At 47.5% G+C, this 25,913-nt stretch overlaps 1 protein-coding gene across 2 annotated transcripts; it reads left to right on the top strand.

Annotated features, from left to right (window-relative positions):
• The first annotated feature begins 12,570 nt into the window (after positions 1–12,570).
• On the top strand, positions 12,571–18,871 carry CCR1 (C-C motif chemokine receptor 1). Of its 2 annotated transcripts, none has more exons than XM_025884907.2 (2): positions 12,571–12,881; positions 16,362–18,871. In XM_025884907.2, the coding sequence occupies exon 2, from the start codon at positions 16,410–16,412 to the stop codon at positions 17,490–17,492; it is 1,083 nt and encodes a 360-aa protein (XP_025740692.1). In that variant the 5' UTR covers positions 12,571–12,881; positions 16,362–16,409; the 3' UTR covers positions 17,493–18,871. The 2 variants fall into 2 exon arrangements, with proteins under 2 accessions (XP_025740692.1, XP_025740689.1); XM_025884904.2 differs by lacking the exon at positions 12,571–12,881 and adding an exon at positions 14,907–15,626.
• Positions 18,872–25,913: the final 7,042 nt, after the last annotated feature.

The following is a 25,913-nucleotide window of genomic DNA, read 5'->3' as shown; positions in this document are numbered from 1 at the left end:
AACACTATGAACAACCTTATGCTCATAAATGCAAAATCTTACAAGAAATGGGTAGTAACATTTGCCGAGTAGTAACACAGAGAAAACTTTTGACAAAATCGTTCACCCATTCATGGTAAACAGTGAACTATGAATATAAACTTCCTTGACATGATAAACAGCAACTACAGAGAGCAAGTGACTACACCACACTTGTTGGTGAGAGGCTGAATGCTTCCTTCTAGCATCGGGAACGAGCCGAGATGCCCATTCTCACCACTCCTACCCAACCACAGATCCTAGCCAGCGATAAGGAAGAGAAAGAAATAAAGAGGTGCATCAACTGAAAAGGAGAAAATAAAACGTAGTCCCTGTTTGAAGGTGACATGGTCAACTGCAGAGACAATTCTGAAGAATCTACCAAAAAACTCAGAACTAGTAACAGAGTTTAGCTAAGTTGCGGGGGTGGGGGGAGCCCTAACAAACAAAAATCAATCACATTTTTATATATTAATGGTCACTTGGAAACCAAAACTGAAAACATGATACCATTTACAGTTGCTCCAAAAGGCTTTTAGATTATACTTAGGTATCATTCTAACAACACATCTGCAGGACTTGGTGCTAGGAAGTGTAAAACACTGGTGGAGAAAACCAAAGACCTAAATAAATGGAGAGAGACAGACTACGTTCATGGTTTGGGAGACTCAACATAGTAAAGAGGTCAATTTCCCGCCCCCCATTGATCTATAGGTTTAAACCAATTTAGATTAAAACCCCATCAAGGTCTTTTTGTAGAAAAAGACATAGATAAGCTGATTATTCTTACATTTACATGCCAAGTCACAGGACTTCGAACCGCTAAAAACAATTTTGGAAAATGAGGACTAAAGCCAGAGGAATCACTTTATCTGATTTTGGGGTGTCATATAGAGCTACAGTAATCCAGGCAGCGTGGTTTTCACAGAGGGACAGATAGATCAATGGAATAAAACACAAAATGTGGAATTGGACTCACAGAGATGCCCAACTGCTTTTTGACGAAGGCGCCAAGACAGCCTTTCCAACAAATGGCGCTGAAGCAAGTAGATATCCAAGGGCAGGAAGAAAATAATAAGCCTCAGCCTCAACCTCACATCTTACACAAAAATTAATTCAAGTCTATCACAGCCTTCACTGTAAAATGTAAAACTAGAAGACTCCAGAGATGACAAAAGAGAAATCTCTGGCGTCTGGGCCAAGGTCAAGCGTTCCTAGACTCAACGCCCAAAGTGCCAACCGTAAAAAGAAAAACTGATAAAATTAGCCTTCATCAAGATGAAAACCTTTCCTCTGTGAAAGACTCTATGCAGCAGATGAAAATATAAGCTCCAGACTCAGAGAAAATATCTGTAAACAACATACCCAGCAAACTATTTGTATCTAAAATGTACAGCACTCTTAAAACTCAAAAGCAAAAAAATCCAGTTGGAAAACAGGCAAAGACATGAATGGGCATTTCTAGGAAGAAGACATACAGATGGCAACTCAGTGCATGAACACATCTTCAGTATCATTAGGCATTAGAAAAATGTAAATGGGGGGTGCCTGGGTGGCTCGGTTGGCTAAGCGTCTGCCTTCAGCTCGGGTCATGATCTCAGGGTCCTGGGATCGAGCCCCGCATCGGGCTCCCTGCTCGGCGGGAAGCCTGCTTCTCCCTCTCCCACTCCCCCTGCTTGTACTCCCTCTCTTACTGCCTCTCTCTCTGTCAAATAAGGTCTTAAAAAAAAAAGAAAAAGAAAAAGAAAAATGTAAATGAAAACTACCGCGAGCTATTACCACACACCTGTCAGAATGCCCGAAATAAAACACAGTGACAAAACCAGATGCTGAATCACCCACACATTGCTTTTGTGGATATAAAATAACACAGCCACTCTGGAAAAGAGGATGCAGTTTCTTACAAAACTAAAAACATGTGCTTACAGTGCAGCCCAGCAGTCACATTCTGGGTGATTTATCTCAAAATAAAAATTTAAAGATTTTTACATTGAAATGCAGGATGCATCTGGTAAAATGCCTGAAGCACACTAATCTTAGTTTTTTTGCAGATGTATACACCCTTGTAACCACCAGTCAGGACGTTGCCAGAAGCCAGAATGTTCCTTGAGTGGGTACTTCCCAGTCAGTACCCACGGAGGTAGTTGCTATTTTATTTATTTTATTTCTATCACCATGGATTAGTTTGGACTGCTCTTGAACTCAATAGAAAGGTAATATAGTATAGAGTAGCAACAGATTATTCTTTTATATTGTTGTGTAGCATTTCATCGTATGAATATACCACAATTTACCCATTTTATTGTTGATAGGAATTTGGGATTTTCAGTTTGGGACTGCTCTGAATAAAGTTACTAGCAATACTCTTGTGCATATATTTTGGGTTCATATGCACTTCTTTCTCTTGGGTATATAGCTTTCAGTAGCATTCCTGGCTCAAAGAGAAGCCCTATGTTTCCCTTTATGTACTGCTAAACAGTCTCCTAAGTGGTTGTACCGATTTATACTTTAGCCAGCAGTGCGTGAGAGTTCTGGTTGACCCACATTCTCGCGAACACTTGGTATTGACGGTTAGGAATCCTTCTCTCCTTCCCTCCTTCCTTCCTTCTTTACTTAGTCATCCCAGTGGGTATGTGCTACTATCTCTAACCTACTTATCTAAAACTGTGGTTTTAATTTGCATTTCTCAAATGATTAGTGATATTGAGTACCTTTTCACGTATGTGTTGGTTAATTGGATATCCTTGTCTATGAAGTCTTTTGCCTATCTAAAAGAAAATTAGGTGATCATTTCCATACTGACTCTTAGGAGTCTGTAATTTATTCTGTCTCTGAGTCCCTCCTCTAAGAGAGGTATCTCAGCCTGTTTCTGGCTATGGGCATCCCTGCCCTTTTCTACCCAGCTCCTGGCATCCCCAGTCACACTTGACGCTGATTCTAGTTGCAACAATGCCCAAGCTGAAGCTTCTGGGCCCTGCTAGGGACACCAGTCATTCTCCAATACCTCTGCTAGGGTCTCAGCCTCGTGCCCACCCCTGCCCAGACAGATTCTGGGCCAGCCACGGGACACAAGTCTCTCCCATCTGTTCCTTCTCCCCTCACCCTCTTTCTCAGGAGCAGGAAGATTTCTCACTCCTGACACTGAGGCAGAATGAAAAGGGAAAATGAATTTATGCAAGCAGATGCCTGACAATGTCACTCTGAACAAGAGATGTCAAACTCCACCCTCAGCTGTGGTCTCGTGCACCCATAAGAGCCTCCATCTTAATGAGCAGGTCTGGATCTCTAGCACCTGGGTGGGCAAGGTAGAGGGGAGTTGATGGGGGTGTCACGGGGACAGATGGACTTCTAGCCCGGTTGGGCACATGAGGGATCCGGCATTCCAGCCTGGGATGTGACAGGGAGAGGGACTGACAGCCTGGCTGTGTTGCTCTCATCTCATCGGTCTCTCTTGTGTGTGCAACTGGGTGCTGGGCACCGTGGAAAACCCACGCGGAAGGAAGGGGCATGGGTCCAGCTGCCGAAAAGCTTACAATCTAGTCGGAAAGAAAAGACGTAATACAGGCTCCATGATATAAAAAAATCATGTGTCTTAGTCAATACATAAATAAGTTCAGAATCCAAGTTTTGAAACAAGGCATGCACCGCCATTAATGGTAATTTGGGCTGATGCAGGAGGGAAGTTTTTAAGGTACTTCCTTGAGATACTCTCTCCTTCCCCTTTTCGGCATGGAGGTGGGGGGAAGGGGGCCTTTGGATGGTTTTTTTGCACACAGGAGACACTCCGCCCACGTTTGCTGGTTTGATTGAGGCTTGGGTTGAAGACATAGAGAGCTACATAACTCCCCTCGGCTGAACACCCACCAAGTGCCAGGCACATAGTAAATCACATTTAATTCTTGCAACAACCCAGAGAAAGAAATACTATTATCCCTGTTTTACAGATGGGGAAACTGAGGCTTGGACAAGTGGTAAAGAAACTTGCCCACAATCACACAGTTGAAATCTGATAAAGCCATCATTCGAATCCAAGTCTGGGGTGCTGGGGTGCTTATTGCTTGCTGGGAGATGCTTGGACAATGAGGGGAGGCAGGAACAACGTGCAGTCAGAAGGTAGAACCCAGGCCCCGGGGAGCCAGTTCTCTGAGGCAGGGGCCCAGGAGAAGGGTACCCTGGAGACTTTTCTCCTGAGCTCTCCACCAGCAGCCTGGTAGCACCCTTCGAGGGGAAGCCTAAGGCTGCCTGACTGGTGCTCTGGATGGCAAGGCAGCAGCAAGAGACACAAATGAGGTGAGAGCAACACAGCCAGGCCGTCAGTCCCTCTCCCTGTCACATCCCAGGCTGGAATGCCGGATCCCTCATGTGCCCAACCGGGCTAGAAGTCCATCTGTCCCCGTGACACCCCCATCAACTCCCCTCTACCTTGCCCACCCAGGAATGCCTGGGGCCACGCTTTGGGGCTATGGGGAGGGCGCGGGGCTGCTGCGTTGATGGGGATCCGTGGTGATGGCCTGGCACACAGTCCGGTCCTGGTTCCTCCAACCTCACCATTCTGAAACAGGAATTCTCCTGCCCAGACCTCAGGAGGACCTTCAGTGTCAGGGCGCTGGAGGAAGCCTCTGCCAGAGTCCAAGATTGCTCTTGAAAGGACTGGGTCATGGCGGGCCCGGGAGGTCATGGCCCTTCAAGCCAGAGCCACTGTCCTCTCTACTCTTGAAGGAGGTTTGGAGGTCTTTGCCCCTTCTCCCGGGGAAAGTCCCTCCCCAGTGCTCCGGGTAACTGAGACCACTGAAATGAAAGCCCAGGGTAGAAAGGCCCAACGGGCCTCAAGTTCACCCAACCTGGGGAGGCCCCCCAACAGCCATCTTGTAAAGGCCTTTGAAGGGACTCTGCGTCCTCCTTATAGAGACATCATGAAACAGGCCTGACTGGAAACATCAGAAAGAGGAGAGGATGCTCCAAGTGGGAATTAAAGATGAGAGAGTAGCGCTGTGAAGTGGGGAGGGGGAGGCCCTGGAGCAGGAGGTGGGGGCATGCTGGGGGGGAAGGAGGCCCTGGAGCAGGAGGTGGGGGCATGCTGGGGGGGGAGGAGGCCCTGGAGCAGGAGGTGGGGGCATGCTGAGGGGGGAGGAGGCCCTGGAGCAGGAGGTGGGGGCATGCTCGGGGGGGGGGGGCGGAGGCCCTGGAGCTGGGGCACCCTGGGGCCACTCTGGGAGAGGAAATGCTGGTGCGGGACAAAGGAGGCCAGAAGATGCTTCCCCTCATGGGACCTTCCCCTCAGCTGCCCTTGGGGACCTTGGGGAGGCGTGGTCTGTAAGGGGTGAAAGAACACAAGATTCTCAGATGAAAAAACTTAAACATGCTCTTCAATGATAGGGAAGCTGGCAGCTGGTGCCAGTGGGCAGAGTAAATACCAAAAATGAAGGCCAGAAAACAGAACCAAACAGCACCATCCCTCCTCACTCCCCCACAAAACCCACAGAAGGAAAAGGAAGACAGGAGGGAGACTAGAAAGTGCAGAAAAGGGAAGTCCAGCGTGGGTACAAGATATCTTGACCAGAGGCACAAACCCCGGGCTAGAACTTCTGCGTGTGTGACATGACCCAGAGCCCCTCCCCACCCCGCACAGGGCAGTGGGCAAGGCCAGGGCCTCCCTCCATGGAGATGACCGGGCTGATGAGTGGTAGTCTTGTGGTGTGGGTGGGTGCACCTCCAATCGAGGGAATCCCCCTGCGATTAGGGAACTGGGCCCCAGCTAGTTGTGCAAGGGGCAGACATTCAAATAAAAGCTAGTTTCTGCCCAGACCAAAGGTCTGTATGCTCTGATACAAAATTTCTAATTAGGTCCCTATGTGCTCAAAGAGATATAATTAAAGCCGTGCAAACATCCCCCCCCCTCCCCACCCCGTATGTGCATGGCTTGTCCTTGCCCTGCAGTGGTGAGCTGGTTCCGTATCAGCTCTCTGGCAGGGAAGAATGTAAAAGGCATTGACGTTGTAGTGTTGGCCAATTTCCAGTGTGAAGGCTTCGGTGGGGCCAAGGTCAAGCTGCCACCTTAATGTCACTGAAAGTTCAGTTGAGTAGCCTGAGTCGGCTGCAGGGTTTAGGGCCCCGTCATAACAGTGTTTTTTGAGTATATACCATGTGCTAAATACTTTATGTGCATCATCTTATTAAGGCACTCAGAGCAAGGCTCAGAAAAATAGTTAACTTGCCCTGGGTCCCTAACTACTAATGGGTGGAGTCAAGCATTTAGAAGAACATAACTGTATGGGGTCTGCCCCGCACCTGCACCGGGGTTCTGTCTCAGGAATGTGTACGCTGTCCAGTGATTGCAGATACCAAAGAGCTTTTTGTTTACACGGATTATTAATATTTACTGTCACAGTAATCAAAACTGAGAACTTAAAAAGTTTTCAGTAATTCGCTTAAAATAACAGGAATGAAAACTGTTACATAATAACATAAATAATACTCTCATGAAAATAATTATATTTTCCCAGACCAAAAAAAAATGTCAGTGGGAAGAGTGGCTGGATCCCCAAAGCTGCTTCGGCCCCCTTCTGTTGTGATTGCTTCGGCTGGAGTCTGTGGAGGAAAACCTGCCGCGCACAGCTACATAGCTGGAAAAAGGAAAGCGTTAGGGGCCCCTTGGATGGGTTTGGGAGACCCTTAGGGGTCTTTGGACCACTTTTTGAGAGATGCAAGCCAAGAGGTACAAAATAACGTACAGTGATAACGAAGCTTCGTCTCTCCCCACGTCACCTGTTTCCCTCACCAGAGACCAGGAATATTAGCGGTTCTTTGTGCTTCCTTCCGGACACATGGCACCTGCCCCCACTGGCAGCATCCTGCACACGACCTGCGCTGGGTCCCTCCAGCCTGGGAGCATTTTGTACCAACACAGAAGTTTGCACAATATTCCTGAACCAGCCCCCAGGGAACATCCTTGTCACCTGTGTCTTCTGCCACCAGTGTAAATATTTGTAAGATAAATCCCTACAAGTGGAATTAGAATGAAAGATGCACACATTTCAGTTCTGATAGACATGGCCAAACATCCCTCCCTGGAGGGGCACCCGATTTATACTCCCGCCAGCAATGGGTAGGCATGACTTCCTTCCTCGAACTCACCAACACAGTGTAGGGACCAGATGTGAGGTCAGGACCCAGGGGGTCCCCACTAAGCCTCCGGGTGGAGCTCGGAAGTCGTGTCTATCTGGGCAGCCCAGCTGGTGTGTGTTCCTTCTGTGCGTCAAGCCGTCACCCAATGTTTACTGAGCATCTACACCTTGAGGGTCATCCTTCACCCATCTCCTGTCCCTGGTTCTGCAACAGACTCATTTCTCTAGCCTGGACGAGGTGTAAACGTCTCTGTAGGATGCTTTTAATTCCATCCCCCTTCCTCTGAGCATCTCTTCAACCCTACACAGATATCCCACTGGACCGTGACGTCCTAGAACCAGGGTGTCTCACACCGTGATGTGCAAACAAATCCCTGGGGGGATCTGGTGAAAATGCAGTTTCTCCTTCAGTGGGCCTGTGGTCTGCATTTTCGGATGTGGGTTCAGGTCTTGCCATCACACATTAATCAGCAAGTGTCCAGCAACGATTCTCAAACTCCAACATGGATAAGACGCCCCGGAGGACTTACAGCTTCCTGGGCCCAACACCGGATCCTGGGGATTCTGATTCGGCAGGTCTGGGGTGGGGTCTGAGAATTTTTGTTCTTAACCAGCTCCCAGACCTCCCCTGGAGTGAACACGAGTTCCAGGCCCTGCCTCACTCACCCGGGGCCCCTAACCGCCCCGGGCATGATAGAGACAGAGGGCACGTCATGGGGCATAGATGAAGCGGGGAGGGAACCGGTGCCCCCAGGAGCCCACCACGGGGTTCAGCTTTCAGGCGAGATAGAAGAGGCGACAGGTACACACACCTCACTGCACCTTCAATCTGAGGTACGAAGGGTTATGATCACCTTCTTCATGCACCCCCTGCCTCCCGACATTGAGTTACTACTCAGTTCTCCTGGGCGCCGAGCCCTGCGACCTGCCGTGGTCTGGTCAGCAGCTTCTGCAGGCCCAGCGGCCAGGCTCCGGGGGCTCTTCACCAGCCTCCTCCCCCCCCGGGGACCTGGCCATCGGGTGGGCGGGAAGGGGCGAGGAAGGAGGCTGGGTGGGGGATCATGGGCTCTTCCTTCCCATTGTTGGGTGGTTCTAAGCTCTCAAACCCCGCCCTCCAGTGTCTGCTTCCTGCTAAGCATCGCCCTGCGACAGAACAGCGAGGAGGTGCTCTCCCTCTTGTGGCCTGTGTCACCCAGGCCCTGCCTGGAAAAGGCCAAGGGAAAGGGCTGCCCCTGGTTGCCCGGGAGAGATTCGACCTCTCCAGGGGCTGCTTTCTCGCAGAACTCGTCGGAGCTTCCTTTCTCTTCTAAACTGACAAAAGGAAGAGGCTGCCCTGTCTTCTGGTAGAGGTCATGATGCCTGGAGGGGACACCAGCAGCCCTCTCCGGGCCGGGAGCAGAGCTGGTCTGAGCACGGGAGAAAGTTACAGCGCCACCGTACTGTCCACGGGTGACCGTGGGCCCTCCCGTGGGGCCAGTCATTCCTTTAGCACGGTCCCAGGCAGGATGCCTGCGGGGTTCCCTCCGGCCGCGTTCAACTTTGCGGGTGGGGGTGCGGAGCTGGCTCTGCCCGGGCCTGGATTTTGGGGGGTGGACACCACAGGGTCAGAAAGGAGCCCAGGACAGGAGGGGAGGCGGGGACTATAATGACACACAGCAAGGACAGGGGGAGGCAGACGGTCTGTGGAAAGCTGACAACCCACTGGGGTCCAGGAACCGCCGGTGCCGAGTGGCAGGAGGGAGGAAAGACGGGAGTGGAGTCAGAGGCTGGGCTGCTGGGGACCGAGGTATGAAGGGCCGCGGATGGTGGGGTGGTGAGAGCCCGGAGTTAGGATCGCGGGGGTGAGCGGCTGGGGAACGTGGAAGACATGGCCGAGGGCGGAGGAGTTCAAGGAACCCGTTGGCCCCAGAGCTGGAGGAAACCCGCACTTCGGTAGAAGGTAAAATAGGGCTTCCAGGCCCTCCTGGTCCTGGGGCACACACGGCCTTCTACAGTGTGACCCGACGACTCCAGCTGAAACAGTCTTTCCCTTCCCCGATTCCTTGGTTGCAGCTGGGCTCTGTGACTTGCTGTGACTGGCGGGTGCCTGCCGAGGGGACATCAGGTAACTTCTGATGCTGTGCCTGAAGACGCTCAGCAGTCCCTGCATATGCCTGAGACCTCCCCGCCCGCGCCCCCATGCAAGGAAGGGAGGCTGCGTGGAAAACTGGGGCACCCTCATGGAGCACCAGCACCTACTGCCACAAGGGGACACCCATGAGACCCACAGATTCACACCACAATGTCATCGTGATGTTTAGCCCCTAAGTGTGAGGCCGTCGGGCTGCAGACAGAGACGTGTGGATTGTGAAATCATCGACAATTATTACAAGGGGATGTTAGAGACTAATAACAAATCAGAGCTAAGATTTAGGTTGGTGAGAAAAGAATAGTTTCTATTCTTTTTTTAAATTTTTTTGAGCTACTTTGAGTGGACTGCCTTGCTGTTTATTGTCAAAAGTATCCAACATATGCAATTAGGTGTAAATAAAGGGACCTCCACTGCCCCCCCACGAGAAAACATAAAACTCTCAGAGCTCGAGCATCTGCCCCTTCTGGATGACTTCTTGCTGCAGAGTGGGAAGGCTTCAGGGAGGAGGTGACGTCTTAGATGACTCAGGCAGGACGAGAAGGGTCATGGGTGTGCCCAACACCCTCGTTGGCATTGGGACATGACCCAGCACAAGAGGGCAGCCAAGCAGAACAGAGGGGAGAGAAGACGACACATTGGGCAGCAGAGAGAGCTCCGTGGTCCTGGCACTGCCATTCCCTCGTGGAAATTCACCTACGGGTGTAGCACTTGGAACCTGAAGGGTGAGCCTCCATGAGAACCAGGCTCCACGCAGTCAGGGAGCCTGGCCTTGCCCTGTCTTGATTAAACAAAGCATGAGATTTCTGGGATACTGAGGTTGAGACAGGAAGGGAGCGGCAGGAACGGCCTGGTCAGCATCAGATGTCAAAATTCCATACAATGGAAGTGTGCGAGATGAAAGAAGAGGGTCGGCAGGCTAGGTCAGGGGTTGACACCAATCAAGGGGGTGCCAAAGGAAGGGATCAGAGACCTAGGCGAAGTCAAGGTTAGAATCTTGGGGTGTGCGCCTTACTAATACTTCCACCTGTCCCCACTACATCTAGGGCTACGGCCACTGCCTGAATGGCCAGCCCTGTGCGTGGGTGGAGAAGGAGCTCCTGGGGATGATATTCAGGGACACAAGCCAGCGAGAAGCAGCCCTCCGCCAGTGGTGGGCAGATAGAGATTTGACACATACATGCCCGGTGCGCTCACCTCTGGCCCCACAGTGGGGGTGTCTCTGGGGGGGCTCCCTGAGCTCCCTAGTAGGCCCGGGTGCCACTTGCCTTCTACAATGCTCCCCTCATCACCACACTTCCTTCCCTGGCCCACTTTCCCCTCCCCGGCAGTGCTTCCTGGGATCCCCTGTAAATACACTCCTTGCATCTGCATTCCACTCCAGGGTTTGCCCCTGACGGGGAAACCCAAATCAAGGCAGGCATCGATAATGTCTCAAGCACTCCACCAAATCATTCATTCACAGGCATGTACATATCTTCCTTTAATCCTCTATAAAGTTGGCATCATTAGCGTCATTTTACAGAAGAGGAAAGAGACGATCAAAAGCGTAAGTCATACACCCAAATTTACCAAGAGGTGGACCCAGGACGTGAGGCAGGACTGTCTGATTTGCTGGGCTCATCACAGCGCTCTCCTCGCGCCCTGCTCTCCGCACAAAAGCAGCAACTTCTTAGGCCCTTATCCCTCGTTGTCGGTCTGGTCGCCTTTGGCCTCCCTCTTCCCCCAACTCTCTGTGGAGACGCGAGCCCAGAAAACTCGTGGGATGTTCCTTTGAAGACTTTGTCTAAAGTCTTCACTTTACGGATGAGGAAACAGCCGTGAAGGCACAAGTGACGTTTCCAAAGCACATGGGCATTCCTTTCTGAAACGGTGCTTTGCACCATCTGTGAAGAAGGCTAGCGGGGGTCCCATGTTAGGGAGAAGAGGTGGAATCCGAGGGAGGGGTAGGCAAGTGGCAGAGCAGGTGTGGGCGGCCGTAGGGAGAGTCGCAGGAAGCATCCTTTATCAGACAATTTCCCTTGGGCCAGGTGCTCTGTGACACACTTCACCTACAAGCTGACCTTGGGCATACCAGCGAAAGTGTTCAGCATTCTATGGGGCGCCTGGGTGGCTCAGTCGTTAGGCATCTGCCTTCGGCTCAGGTCATGATCCCGGGGTCCTGGGATCGAGCCCCACATCGGGCTCCCTGCTCCGCGGGAAACCTGCCTCTCCCTCTCCCACTCCCCCTGCTTGTGTTCCCTCTCTCGCTGTCTCTCTCTCTGTCAAATAAATACATAAAATTTTTTTAAAAAAGTGTTCAGCATTCTCATTTGTTGGAGTGGGAGCCAAGACTTATGAAGGCGTAGTGATCTGCTCTTATCTCCAGGACAGAGCTGGGATTTGGCCATGGCCCCTGGTTGGACCAGCGCATAGAACAGGAACCTGTGATCAGAAAGGAATGGCTGGAGTGGTGGGGGGTGGGAGGGATGGGGTGGCTGGGTGATAGACACTGGGGAGGGTATGTGCTATGGTGAGTTATGTGAATTGTGCAAGACTGTTGAATCACAGATCTGTACCCCTGAAACAAATAATACGTTATATGTTAAAAAAAAAAAAAAAAGAAGAAGAAGAAAAAGATAGCAGGAAGGGAAGAATGAAGGGGGGAAACTGGAGGGGGAGACGAACCATGAGAGACGATGGACTCTGAAAAACAAACAGGGTTCTAGAGGGGAGGGGGGAGGGGGGATGGGTTAGCCCGGTGGTGGGTATTCAGGAGGGCACGTTCTGCATGGAGCACTGGGTGTTATGCGCAAACAATGAATCATGGAACACTACATCAAAAACTAATGATGTCATGTATGGTGATTAACATAACAATAAAAAATTAAAAAAAAGAAAGAAAGAAAGAAAGAAAGGAATGGCCGAAACCCAACCCAGAGACCTGGGCTCACTCCGGGCTGGAGGTTCCTTGAGGTGAAACTGTTCAGTGGCGTTTGGTGCGGCAGAGAACGGGGTGCAGAGAGGGACAGCAAATGGTCAAAGGTGAAAGACTTAGGGGGCGCCAAAGAGAAAATGTCGCCTCTCTTGGGCTATCAGCCAGCTCATTTTGAGGAACAGGATCTGGGGTTCTGGTTTAAACCCTTTCATTTGCAAGCTTTAAGAAAAAAAGGCTACTCACTGACCACGGTACCTCCATGCTCCGCCTTCCCTCAACCCTCAACACCCATGCATAATCTCAGCCTTCGATTGCTTCACAAATTCTGGGAACGGTTCATACCACCTCTCCCCCGCTCAGCTCCACCCAACCCCACCCACCCCAGTCCCCTTAAGGCAGAGCTCCCCAGGGAGAAGCACAGCTGAGTGAGCAGAGAAAATCCTTCGAGCAAACCCAGCCTTGAGGAACAGCCACTGGAGGGTGTCGTGGCCACTCATGGACACCCAACTAGATACAAAACGAAGAACTTTGTCCCCTTCTTGTCATTCTGAAAGACTGTGAACCCTGGAGTCCTCAATCATCACACAGGAAGCTGAGGACTTCCTGATCTATCAGGACATTGAACCTTGAATTCATAAAGATTCTAAAAGCTCCAGAAACAAAGACTTCGTGGACAAAATCCCTAGGGACCAGAGTAAGTGGCACTTGTCTTTTCTGTCTTGTTAGTGACTGTGAGGGCAAGCTGGTTTGCAGACATACATGCAGCCAGGTGGGACTGTGGTCCTCATGTTGTAGGACATTCTTTACTTGTCTGTCTCCACAAAGGTGAGGAATTCTTCAAGGCCCAAGCAAACACCTAAGTACCCCATCGGTGCATCTATAAGGCAATTAATTGTATAGCAATACTGACAAGGGGCAAATTTATAAGACTGGGTGCTCAGATGTAAAATGGGTTTTCTTGCTAAAAAGGGGAAGCTTTCCTGAATGATTGGTTGTTGGTGACTGGTTGAGAAAATCAGCCTTTCTAAAGTCAGTTAAGAAACAAGAGGATCTCTGTGAAAAACCGTTCAAGAGGAAATCACTTACCAAACTGCCCTGTGTAAACAAAAACCAAACATGGTGTATGAAGAAATTACAGCAAAAGGGAAATATTAATTAGAAAAAACGTTGCAGATGCCAGGATGATTTGATACTGGACCAATTTCTTGAGAAGACTAGAACCAAAGAGCCTCACAATCAGGCCTGATGATTTGTCTTTGGAGGAGGCAGGATTTTACCCTCCCGAAAGCAGGGAGATGTCCTCTTGGGATGCAGACATTCTGTTCTACCAACAAAGAGGCAGGTCAGAATTTGCTCTGAAGACAGAGGGGCATGGGGGCTACTTGGAGGTATCTATTTCAACTGTTCCTCCATAAACTCTGGAGTGGCCCAGATTTTCAGAGTTAGAAACTCACAGAAATTTGCATAGCTTGTCACCAGGCTGTGTACCACTCTCTCGCCCTTAAGTCCCCACTCTGACTAGCAGGATAGCTCTAGGCTATGCAGACTGTGGGGAGTGAAGGGCCAATAAATGTTTAGCAACCGGCTCTCTTGGAAAAAAAAAAAAAAAAAAAAAGAGCCCTGATTTCTAGTGTTTGTAGATTTCTATGGTGTAAATATCCGCACTATGGTTGATTTCAAGCTACTTGCCCCCTGAATGCAGAGTTGGGGAGAGATGCATACGATTGGTCTCTATGAACCAGGATAAACCAGCCCCTGTACACCACCAGGCTTGGGTGTCTTATTACTGCAGACTGTGCTTTTTCTGCTCAAAGACTTCACCAGCTCCCAGGCTACAGGATGCTGCCACTGCAAGGTTCTGGGGGGCGCCAGGGCTCCAGCTGACCGATGCCCAGTGGCCTTGGGGCAGACTTTGCAGCAGATTTCAGCGGGGCTAGGTGGCAACAGGGTCCTTCTGTCTCCCTCCGTGGCCCCATGCCAGGCCATCTCTCTCCCAGAGTTGTTGCGTGGTGCCTGGCAAGTTGGGAAAATAGTCAATGGAGTTGGAGGTGGACAGGGGGAGGGGGCTGGTGAAGGCGAGTCTCTATTCAAATGGCACGAGCAATGCTGACTGAGTTTGCCTTCACCTTTGCCAAAATTCCCCAGAAACCGGGCTCCTGGGCTCAGTTGTGCACCAGTTGCTCTTTGTGCTTCCAAGCTGCTTGGAGCTTCTGCTATAAACCTGCCAGCCTATCCAAAAATGCTGTCTGCCAAGCCGACCCATCCACACCGGCAGCGGCAGAGGAAATCAGAAATTGTCCACACAGTTTGGTTAAGTAACTGCCAGCCTGGGTTCCTGCACAAGGAGGGCTGGGGGGCTAGAGGCAAGTCCAGAGCTGGAGGAGTCAGCCACAGGGATGGATTTGACTGGAAATGACAGTCCCCCAGCCAGGGTGTTTGACCCTGTCCCCCTCCCCCACCCCGGGTGCCTTACTTTCCAATGGTCACTGCAGAAATGTGAATTTTGTAGGAAGGAAACATTCATTAAGCAATTTAGAAGGAAGAGTGCTAGAGACTCCAGACTCAGGGTGGGAATTATGATGTAGGTACCGGCTACTTTTCTGACTGGTGGCAACCTACTGAAAATTTCAAAAGTGCAGTTCTCATGGAAGGGACTGTCCCGGTCCACCACTGGGGAGCAGAATTCATTCTCCAGATTAACTATAGAAAGAACTGGTGGGGGGACTTGAGGGAGCAGGTACATCAGCCGGAATAGGATCAGAGCCAGGGACTGGCCTCAGAGAAGGGTCAGTGCAGGGAAGGAGGAACCCCAATATTTACTGAGGACCCAGTAGGTACTAGGGGGTGGCTTTTCTCATATATTACAGTGGCCCTGCAAGGTGTTACTTTCTCACATTACAGATGAGGAACTGAGGGCTCAGAGAGGTAGGTTAACTCATCCATAGTCACACAGCTAGTAGATTGCATGAAAGCCCATGCTCCCTTTGGGGAGGTGTCTGTAGTAAGTGGAAAGGATTGAAAGGGAGTGCTGAAAATCGGGGGCTCGGGAAGTCCTATGAAGGCAAGCTCTCTAGTGGTTCTTTTTTGTTTTTCTTTGTTTCAAGGCAACCCTGGTTAAAAATATCTAAGAGCATATCTCAGCAGAACTCCAGCTGCCGCCTGGTTGCTTCACAATACCTCATGGCTCGAGGCTGTCCCAAGCTCTTCCCCTTCCCCCCATCCCTTCTTCTTCCCATCAGGTCACCCCATTCCTCCCAGACCGTACTGTCCTCTGAATCCTCCTCACGGCCCTCACAGGAGGCCTACTGAATGACCTGTGGATCCACGTGTATGGCATGAGCCAAGCTGACCCACTCTGGTGCCCTCAGGGTCCTCATCCACTAAGGGATGGGGCTAGCCTTCTAGAATTTCACTATGACAGCACTATGGGTCTTTGGGGGTAAGATAATTTTTGCATTACAGGACATCCTTGGCCCTGCTTACTGAATGACCTGAGAGTAGCATCCCCTAGTCTCTATGGCAACCAAAAAAATAAAAAAATAAAATAAAATAACCCTACACATTTACATGTGCCCCCACCATGCTACATCATCCCTGGCTAAGAACCTTTTTAGCTCCCCTAGCCCTGAAGATCCATTTGTAAGTTTTGGACTCTCAGCTTCCTTCTGGAGACGCCACAGTGCAAAATCATTGCTCCGTGATTGGAGACAGGGATGCACATGAAAAGAAACTCCAGCTCTCATTCTCAAAGATATGTGTCCTTACCATTTCAAACTCCCGCATCATCACCTCTAAACTGGGGAACAGCAGTGGCACCCCCTCTGTGGCGGGGGGGGGGGCAGGGGGAGTTGTCTAGCACTAAGTCCAATGTGAAGACCGTGGGCAGGATTGGTTTGGAGCAGTGTGGTGAGGTCTCCCTCCGTCTGTGCTCTGCAGCCAGTGGACTTTTCCTTCATGACAGTTAGTGCCAAAGTAATTGAGTTAACGATCGGTGGGCTCATGTGCTTACTGCCTATGCCCGCTGTTAAACTACAGGGTGCATGAGGGCAGAGAGGACCCCAGATCCCCCTTGCTCAAGGTTGCGTCCCAGGGCCTGGTACACAGTTGGTACTCGGTAGACAGTTGTCAGGTGGTTGAGGACCTATAATCACTGCCTCATCTTTGTTGTCTGCAGCCCACTGCCTTTCCTGGCAAAGTACACAGAAACCATCTTCCTTGACTCATGCAAGAAGCCAGGATGGAAACCTCAGCCCCCACAAAGGACTATGACATGACAACAGAATATGACTATGAGGGCATAACCCCATGCCAGAAGGGAGAGGTGAGGGCCTTTGGAGCTCAGCTGCTGCCCCCCTTGTACTCGCTGGTGTTCATCATTGGCCTGGTGGGCAACATCCTGGTGCTCCTGGTCCTCATGCAGTACAAGAGGCTCAAGAGCATGACCAGCATCTACCTCCTCAATCTGGCCATTTCAGACCTGCTCTTCCTCTTCACGCTGCCCTTCTGGATCGACTACAAGCTAAAGGATGACTGGATTTTCAGTGATGGCACCTGTAAGTTGCTCTCGGGGCTTTATTACACAGGCTTGTATAGCGAGATCTTTTTCATCATCCTGCTGACCTTCGACAGGTACCTGGCCATCGTCCACGCCGTGTTTGCCCTGAGGGCTCGGACTGTCATCTTTGGGATCATCACCAGCATTGGCGCCTGGGGCCTGGCCATCTTGGCCTCCATCCCAGGCTTCTACTATTCCAAGATCCAGCGGGAGTTCTCCCATAGCACCTGCAGCCTCCACTTCCCTCACGGAAGCCTCAAAGCCTGGAAACAGTTCCAGGCTCTGAAACTGAACATGTTGGGGCTGGTTCTGCCTCTGTTGGTCATGATCATCTGCTACACAGAGATCATACAGATTCTGCTCAAACGACCCAACGAGAAGAAAGCCAAAGCCGTCCGTCTGATCTTTGTCATCATGATCGTCTTCTTTCTCTTCTGGACCCCCTACAACCTGGCAGTGCTGGTCTCTGCTTTCCAAGACAGCCTCTTCACCGATGAGTGCAGGCAGAGCAAACAGCTGGACCTGGCCTTGCAGGTGACGGAGGTGATCGCCTACACGCACTGCTGCGCCAACCCCGTCATCTACGCCTTCGTCGGGGAGAGGTTCCGCAGGTACCTGCGCCAGCTGTTCAGCCGGCTGCTGTCCGCGCGCCTGCTTAAATGGCTCCCCTTCCTCTCCACTGATAGGCTCGAGAGGGCCAGCTCCGTGTCCCCCTCCACCGCGGAGCATGAACTCTCCGCTGGGTTCTGACTCGGGTCCCTGGAGGCCGGTCCGGGACCCAGCAAGGGCGACCTACCCGGCACGCTGACCCAAGCCGAGGCACGTTGGGACACCTGGCGCAGCACAGAATTGCAGACGCGTGGGAGTGAGGAAGTTTAATGGCGGTCTAGACTGAATAATTTCCGGGGCGACTGAGTCCTCTCCAAGAACTCCCCCGTGGTAGAAAGGAGGTGAAGGAGCGGAATGGGACATTCCAGAAGACCGGGACGGAGGGTGTCAGGGAAGAGCTTGGGCCCAAAGAGGAGTTCAGACTTGTGAGCATCACCATTTGTAAATAGAGCCACTGAGCATCCCGGGGCCCCTGCCCCTGCCCCCACCACCAGTACACTTGGAAGTAGTGATTTCCTGCTGACTGGATTCTGATCGGGGAGCCAATCAGGAGCCAGCAGCCTCCTCCCCAACCTCACCTACCCCCACCCCACGGCAGGGTTTAGGCTCTTGGAAACCCCGAGGAACCGAGAACTCTATGATGGAACGACTCGAGCCCTAGAGGGAAATGGGATTGGGGAACTGCCCTCGGCAGTGGAAGGGAGAAAGCCCTTGGGGAGAATTTTTATATTTGCAAAAATCAAAACAATTCAGGCAGTGGGCTAGACACAGATCGCCCGCATAATACGTCTGACTTCTTGAAATAGCCACAGAGGGGAGGGAGTCTTTATTTCCATCTACCAGTTTCTTCTTTCTGAGTATTTTCCAGAATCTCCCTTCCTTGTAAGTTGGATGAGGCGGGAGTACATTCTGATGGCTTTATTGCAGAAATTAATATCAGGCAAAAGGAGACCGGGTCAGTTTCCCTGCTCTGCTTCCCCACTGAAGCCTTCTGGTTTTACGGATCAGAGTTCTGGCTGTTACGTTGGACCCATCCGCAGGAAAAATGACCTGGTGTGCAAGCTGACAGTGTCTGAGGCTGAGAGGGAGGGGGGCGGTGAGGTGGGAACTCACCCACCTTGATGTGGAAGGTTGAGAGGACCCTTAAGTAAAAGAAACATATTTCCCCTAAATGTCCTTAACACTTAATCTCTCACCAGGGACCTCCTGGTCATCACGTCTTTCTTCCCTTTTCCCTAGGATGTGTATTTCTTTAAAATCATTTTCCCAGTAACAAAAACACAGCTTAAAAACTCAAAGGGAAAAAGAGAACACCCAAAGCACCCAATTCTCACTACCCAAAGACAACGACTGTGCGCTCTTCTATGTATTCTCTTTTAGTTTCGTGTCTGTTTTCTCCTGTGGGTATTTACAACGATGACAAAGACGGACTTCGACTGTACTCTTGTAGTTTTTGTTTTTGAGTAGAAGTATGTTGGGGGTCTCTTTCCCAGGTGAATAAATCATATTAAAGCACTGTTTCTGAAGGCTGCGCTGAATTACACCCTCATTTATTCTACCCATTTCCCCATTATTGCTTGCACAATTCAAGCAATTCAATTCAATTGATTGATTCACAAATCAATTCAATCTAGCAGTGACCAGTGTCGACTTCTCTGAGTTCTCTGAGCCCTGGGAGGCACACAAGCATAGGGACGCACGGAGACCCCAGGCGGGATGGATGGAACTGCAGTGGAGCCTGTGGCCCTGGGCAGCAAAGGGGAGGAAGGACCCCATCAGTCAGAAAGCACCCTTAGTGAGTGGGTGTCCCATCTTACAACACAGGGACATCATTGGGCTGGCTGTTCTCTTTTTGGACCCTAGAATTGTGCTTTTATCCAGCCACCCTCCCCTTCAGTCAGGGACCTCCTATGTGTGCATGCTTTCTTTGTGTAAAGAGGCTGGTATCATGAAGGTTTAGACAGTTTTTGTCTGGGGAAGGAGGCGGTCACACTGCCCTGGGCTTACATTTCCACACAGAACATGGGGACAAATCCAGACTTTGGGAGTCAAGGGGGAAGTCAGCTTTCCATTCAAAAACCTGCCAGTTCATCTCTGCAGTGTGGCGAAAAGGCATAATGGAATTAAGAAATATTTGTCTACCACTTTGGTCAAATAAGACTGCATCAAGAAACACTGTTTGATCCCCCAAAATATCCTAATGAGAAAGATTGTCATTATAATATCCTCCGGGTCCATTTTTGAAATAATGATTATGTTTTAACTTGTCACAAAGGCAATAATGTTCACCGTAAAAAAAAAACAAAAAACAAAAAACTGAAAACAGATAAAAAAGCCAAAGAAGAAACTGGAAGCATTTGTAGTCACTAGCCACTACCCTCATGCAGCCTCTCTTAGCACACTAATGTCGCCATGCATCTCCTTCCCGTGTGCATTACACACACACATCTGCAATCACACTTAACATTTTTTGTGTAGCCGTGGTAAAACTGGACTGCAGTAAGCACTTAGTAAATGCTGGTTGAATGGATGAAACTCTGAGCCCCCAATTTCTTTATAAAGTGAGGATAAGAAAAGTATCTACCCCTGTGGGGCAGATTTAACCTGAGGATTAAATGAAGCAAAGCAAGGAAAGTGGGTTATTACATTTTTATTTTAATTCCAGTCAGTTAACAGACAGTGTAATATTAGTTTCAGGTGTACGACAGAGGGATCCCACACCTTCATACAGCACCCGGTGCTCGTCCCAACGAGTGCCCTCCTTCATCCCCCATCACCTATTTCATCCATCCCCCACCCACCCTCCCCAGCAGTGTGTTCTCTGTAGTTAAGTCTGTTTCTTGGGTGATCTTCCTCCAAGTCTATCAGATAAGAGATCTGACGCCCCCTGACAATGCCTCTCCTCAGTTACTCCAGCCCTCCCTCAGTTACACCTCTGGCCCTTCCGGAGCTGCCTTCCTGCCTCCAGCTCCGCTCCTTGCTCCTGTGTATGCGAGTCACGCCACGCCTCCTTGTTATTGCTGGTTCTAGCATTTCATCCTTCAGAAAGGTTGCCAGAAGAGCCCAAAGAACTTCCATATCTCATCCAGACTCCCCAGCTGTCAGCATCTTACCACATTTGCTCTAATTCATCATTCTCTCTCTCCCTCCCTTTCTGTCCCAAAAGATAGACGGGCAGACAGATGGTTATAAATCTACTATTTTTCTCCAGGACCACTTGAGAGCAGGGTGCAAATACGATGTCTCATCAGCCTTTTGTAGTTCAGAATGACTTTCCTAGCAACAAGGATGCTCTCCCACCTAATCAAAGCAGAAACTGACACAATATCACCAGGTTATCTGTAGCCTTCTTTCCAACTTTGCCCACTTTGCAAATAATGTCCTTCATAGTCCCAAGACCTAGAATCGTTTACTTAGTTGTGATGCCTTCCTTTCAATCAGGAACACTTCTTCAGACTTTTCTTGTGCTTCCTGACCTCAACATCTTGAATGCCACAGTTACCTGGCGGATGGTTCCCTGTTGTGGGCTTCCTGATGTTTCCTGATGATTAGGGTCAGGTTATGCAACTAGAGCAGGAATCTCACAGAAGTGATGCTGTGTTGTTCTCAGTGCATCATGTGGGGAGGCATTTGGTGCCAACCCGTCCCATCATGAATGATGTTAAACTTTATTGCTTGCTTTAGAAAGTCTCCACCAGGTTTCTCCACTGTAAAGCATATTGTACTTATAAATTTATAAGTGCCCACTATTAGTGGGCATTTCACTGTATGATAAAAGCGTCTTTTCTCCTTCACTTATGTATTTATTCATTTATTTATTTATATCATCATGACCTCATAGATTCCCTTTTTACTTAATGGGATAGAATCTAATACTGTTTTTACTGCTTTGATGCACAAATTGTCCCAGATTTATCTAGTGGGAGCCCTTCAAGCTGGATCCTATGTCCTTTTGCTGTTCTTTCTACCAGTTTTTGAGTCCTTTCTTACTTTTCGGCACATAAGGTACTAGGTTCTGCATAGCGCAAGGAAACATCAACAAAATGAAAAGGCCACCTATAGAGTGGGAGAAAATATTTGTAAACCACATATCCGTAAGGGGTTAATATCCAACATATACAAGGAACGCATACAACTCAAAAGTAAAAAACCAAATAACCCAATTTAAAAATAAGCAAAGAACCTGAATAGACATTTTTCCAAAGAAGACATACAAATAGCCAACAGATACATGAAAAGGTGCTCAACATCACTCAGGGAACATCATCATCAGGGAAATGCAAGTCAAAACCACAGTAAAATATCACCTCACACCCATTAGAATGTCTATTATCAAAAAGACAAGAGATAACAAGTGTTGGTGAGGATGTGGAAAAAAGGGAACCCTGTGTACTGTTGGTGGGAATGTCAGTTGGTACAGCCACTATAAAAAACAGAATGAAGGTTCCTCGAGAAATTAAAAATAGAGCTACCATACGATCCAGCAATTCCACTTCTGGATATATATCCAAAGGAAACAAAATCCTTATCTCAAAGAGACATCTGTATTCCCCTGTTCCCTGCAGCATTATTCACAATAGCCAAGGCATGGAAACAGCAGAAGTCTCCATCAACAGATGAGTGAAGAAAAGGGAACGACCCAAAGCAGAAGTCCCATTCTAATGTTTTTTCCCCCCAGTTTTATTGAGAAATAATTGATATATAATCACTGTATATGTTTAAGGCACACAGCATGATGGTTTGATTTATGTATATTGTGAGATGATGACCACAGTAGGTTTGGCCAACATCTACCTTCTCATACAGATACAGTTTTAAAAAAAGAAGAAGAAAAGAGGGAAAAATTTTCTCCTTGTGATGAGAACTCTCAGGATCTACTCTCTTAACACCTTTCCTATATATCCTACAGTAGTGTTATCTATGGTCATTATGTCATACATCACATCCCTAGGACTCATTAATCCTTTAACTGCAAGTTTGTACTTTTTGACCCCCTTCCTCCGATTCCCTCTTCTCCACCCTCTGCCTCTGGTGACCACAAGTCTCATCTCTTTTTCCATGAATTTGTTGTTGCTGTTGTTTTTAGATACCACATATAGGTGAGATCATGCAGTATCTGTCTTTCCCTGTCTGACTTATTTCACTTATTGTGATGCCTTCAAGGTCTATCTTTGTTGTCACACATGGTAGGATTTCCTTGTTTTTAATGGCTGAAATATATATATATATATATATATATATATATATATATCACAATTCTTGATCCATTCATCCACTGATGGACACTTAGGTTGTCTCCATGCCTTGGCCATTATAAATAATGCTGCTACGACCATGGGGGTCACATATCTTTTTGAGCTAGTGTTTTCATTTCCTTTAGATATATTCCGAGAAGTGGAATTGCTGGATCATATGACAGTTCTATTTTAATTTTTTGAGGAAATTCCATGCTGTTTTCCATAGTGGCTGTTTCCATTTACAATCCCAACAGTGCACAAATGTCTTTCCTCCACATCCACACTAGCATTTGTTAACTCTTGTCGTTTTGATGATGGTTTTTAAAACAGGTGTGAGGTGATATCTCATTGTTATTTTAATTTGCATCTCCCTGATGACTAGTGATGTTGAACATCTTTTCATACACCTGTTGGCCTCGCATACATCTGTTTTGGAGAAATATCTATTCAAGTACTTTGCCCATTTTTTAATTGGGTTGTTTTTGGTTTTTTTCTTGTTTTGTTTTGTTTGTGATTGAGTTCCATGAGTTCTCTATAGATTTTGGATATTAACCCCTAATCAGACATATGGTTTGCAAATATTTTTTTCCATTCTGTAGCTTGTCTTTTCACTTTGTCGATGGTTTCTTTTGCTGTGCAGAATCTTTTTAGTTTGATGTGGACCCACTTGTTTATTTTTTATTTTGTTGCTTATGCTTAGGTATCATATTAAAAAAAAATCACTACCAAGACCCATGTCAAGAAGCTTTATTCCAGTGTTTTCTGTTCCATGGTTCAGGTCTTATGTTTAAGTCTTTAATCCATTTTGAGTAAATTTTTGTGAGTGGTGTAAGATAGAAATTCTGTTTCATCCTTTTAGGTGTAATATCCAATAAGTTCTGGTATGTTGTTTTCATTTTTGTCTCAGGAAACTTTTGTATCTCTCCCTTTAATTTCTTCCTTGATCCAAGAGATGTTCAGGACAGTGCTGTTTAATTTCCATATGTTTGTGAATTTTGCAGTTTTCCTCTTGTTGCTGATTTCTAGTTCCATGCCATTGTGGTCAGAGAAAATATTTGGTATGATTTCAATCTTCTCTCATTTGCTAAGACTTGTTTGTGTCCTAACATATGGTCTGTCCTGGAAAATGTTTCATGTACACCTGTATTCTGTTGTTGCTGGATGGAATGTCCTGTATATGTCTGTTAGGTCCATTTGGTCTACAGTGTCGTTCAAGTCGGCTGTTCCCTTATTGATTCTGTCTGGATGATCTATCCATTTTTCAGAGTAGGGCAACAAAATCCCCAACTATTACTGTATTCCTGTTTATTTCTCCTTTTAGCTCTGTTAATGTTTGCTTTACATAATTAGGTGTTCTGATGTTGGGCACAAAAATATGTACAATTGTTTTATCTTACTGATGTATTGACCGCTTTGTAATTATATAATGACCTTCTTGTCTCTTTTTGACATTTTTAGTTTAAGATCTATTTTGTGTGATAGAAGGATAGCTACTCCTGCTTTTTTTTTTTTTTTTTTTTTTGTTACCATTTGTTTGAATGTCTTTTTCTGTGCCTTTACTCTCAGTCTGTGAATGTCTTTAAGGCTAAAGTGAGTTTCTTGTAGGCTGTATATTGTTCAATCTTGTTTTTTTATACATTCAGCCATTCTATGTCTCTTAATTGGAGAATTTAATCCATTTAAATTTAAAGTAATTATTGATAGGTACGGACTTGCTATTGCCACTTTGTTTTCTGGGTTTTTTTTATAGATCCATTGTTCCTTGTTTCTTATACTGCTGTCTTTTTTTGTGGTTTAATGTCCTTGAGTATCAGTATCTTTGATTTCTTTATCGTGTTCTTTTGTGTAATTACTTTAGGATTTTCCCTAGTGATTACCATAAGGCTTACATAAAACCTCTTAACTTAACAACACCCCATTTTAAACTGATGACAACTTAACTTCAATAGAATTCATAAACATTGCACTTTTACTTCTTCTCCCCCTCACATTATAGGTTTTTGCTGTTACAATTTACATGAATTTACATGCTTTTTATATTGTATAACTAATAACAAATTATTGTAGTTATAGTTTTTTCCCTACACTTTTTTTAACTTTTGTAGGTGAGTTATGCACCACTATTACCATATTGCAGAATCTAATTATATCTTTACCATTACCATGAAATTTATGTTACCTTTTTATGTTTTTATGATGTCAGTTAGCGTTCTTTTACTTCACCAAAATAACTTCTTTTAGTATTTCTTATAAGGTAGGTCTGGTGGTAAAGTTTTTAGTATGTATCATTTTCTTTTCTTCCGCATTTAAAAAATTGTGGTAAAATACACATAAAACTTACCATCTTAACCATTTTTAAGTGTACAGTTCACTGGTATTAAATACATTCATAATGTTGTGTTAGCAATCACTACCATCCATCCCCAGAACTCTTTTCATTTTGTAAAAATGAAACTCCAAACCCATTAAACAACAACATCCTATTCTTCCCTACCCCCAAACCCTCATATACCTGGAATCATGCTGTATTTTGTGTTTTTTGTGATTGGCTACTTCACTCAGCATGATGTCCTCAAGATTCATCCATGTTGTAGCCTGGGTCAGAATTTCCTTCCTTTTTAAGGCTGAATAATATTCCCCTGTATGGATGGACTTCTTTTGCTTATCCATTCTTTTTTTTTTTTTAAGATTTTATTTATTTATTTGACAGAGAGAGACACAGCGAGAGAGGGAACACAAGCAGGGGGAGCGGGAGAGGGAGAAGCAGGCTTCCCGTTGAGCAGGGAGCCCAATGTGGGGCTCGATCCCAGGACCCGGGGATCATGACCTGAGCCAAAGGCAGAGACTTAATGACTGAGCCGCCCAGGCGCCCCTCCATTCATTTGTTGACAGACACTTGAGTTGCCGCCACACTTTGTTGTGAATAATGCTGCTATGAACACAAATGCACAAATATCACTTCGAGACCCTGCTTTCAATTCTTTCAGCTATATACTCTGAAGCTGAAATGTTGGTAATTCTATGTCATTTTTTTTCTTTTTATGTATTAAGAATAGGTATTTTTGGTTTTTATGTACAATTTTTAACTTAGGCAAATGATATGTTTATCGTTTTTCAACATAGTATGTGGTTTGCAAGTTCATCTATGTTGCTATGTAGAATATCCAGTCCATTTCTTTCACCTGCTGCACAGTTCTCCACAGAGTGTAACTTGCATGTTTTACTGATCTACCCTCCTAGAGATGGGTGCCAAGATTGCCTCCAACTCAGTGCTCTCACAAATAAAGCTGCAGTATCCTCATACAGACTTGGACTTGAAATGCTG

Source organism: Callorhinus ursinus, unplaced genomic scaffold, assembly GCF_003265705.2.
Source record: "Callorhinus ursinus isolate GAN/ISIS: 27379988/994484 unplaced genomic scaffold, GSC_fseal_2.0 scaffold15, whole genome shotgun sequence".
Taxonomy (NCBI): domain Eukaryota; kingdom Metazoa; phylum Chordata; class Mammalia; order Carnivora; family Otariidae; genus Callorhinus; species Callorhinus ursinus.
This window is presented reverse-complemented; position numbering and strand designations above follow the sequence as displayed.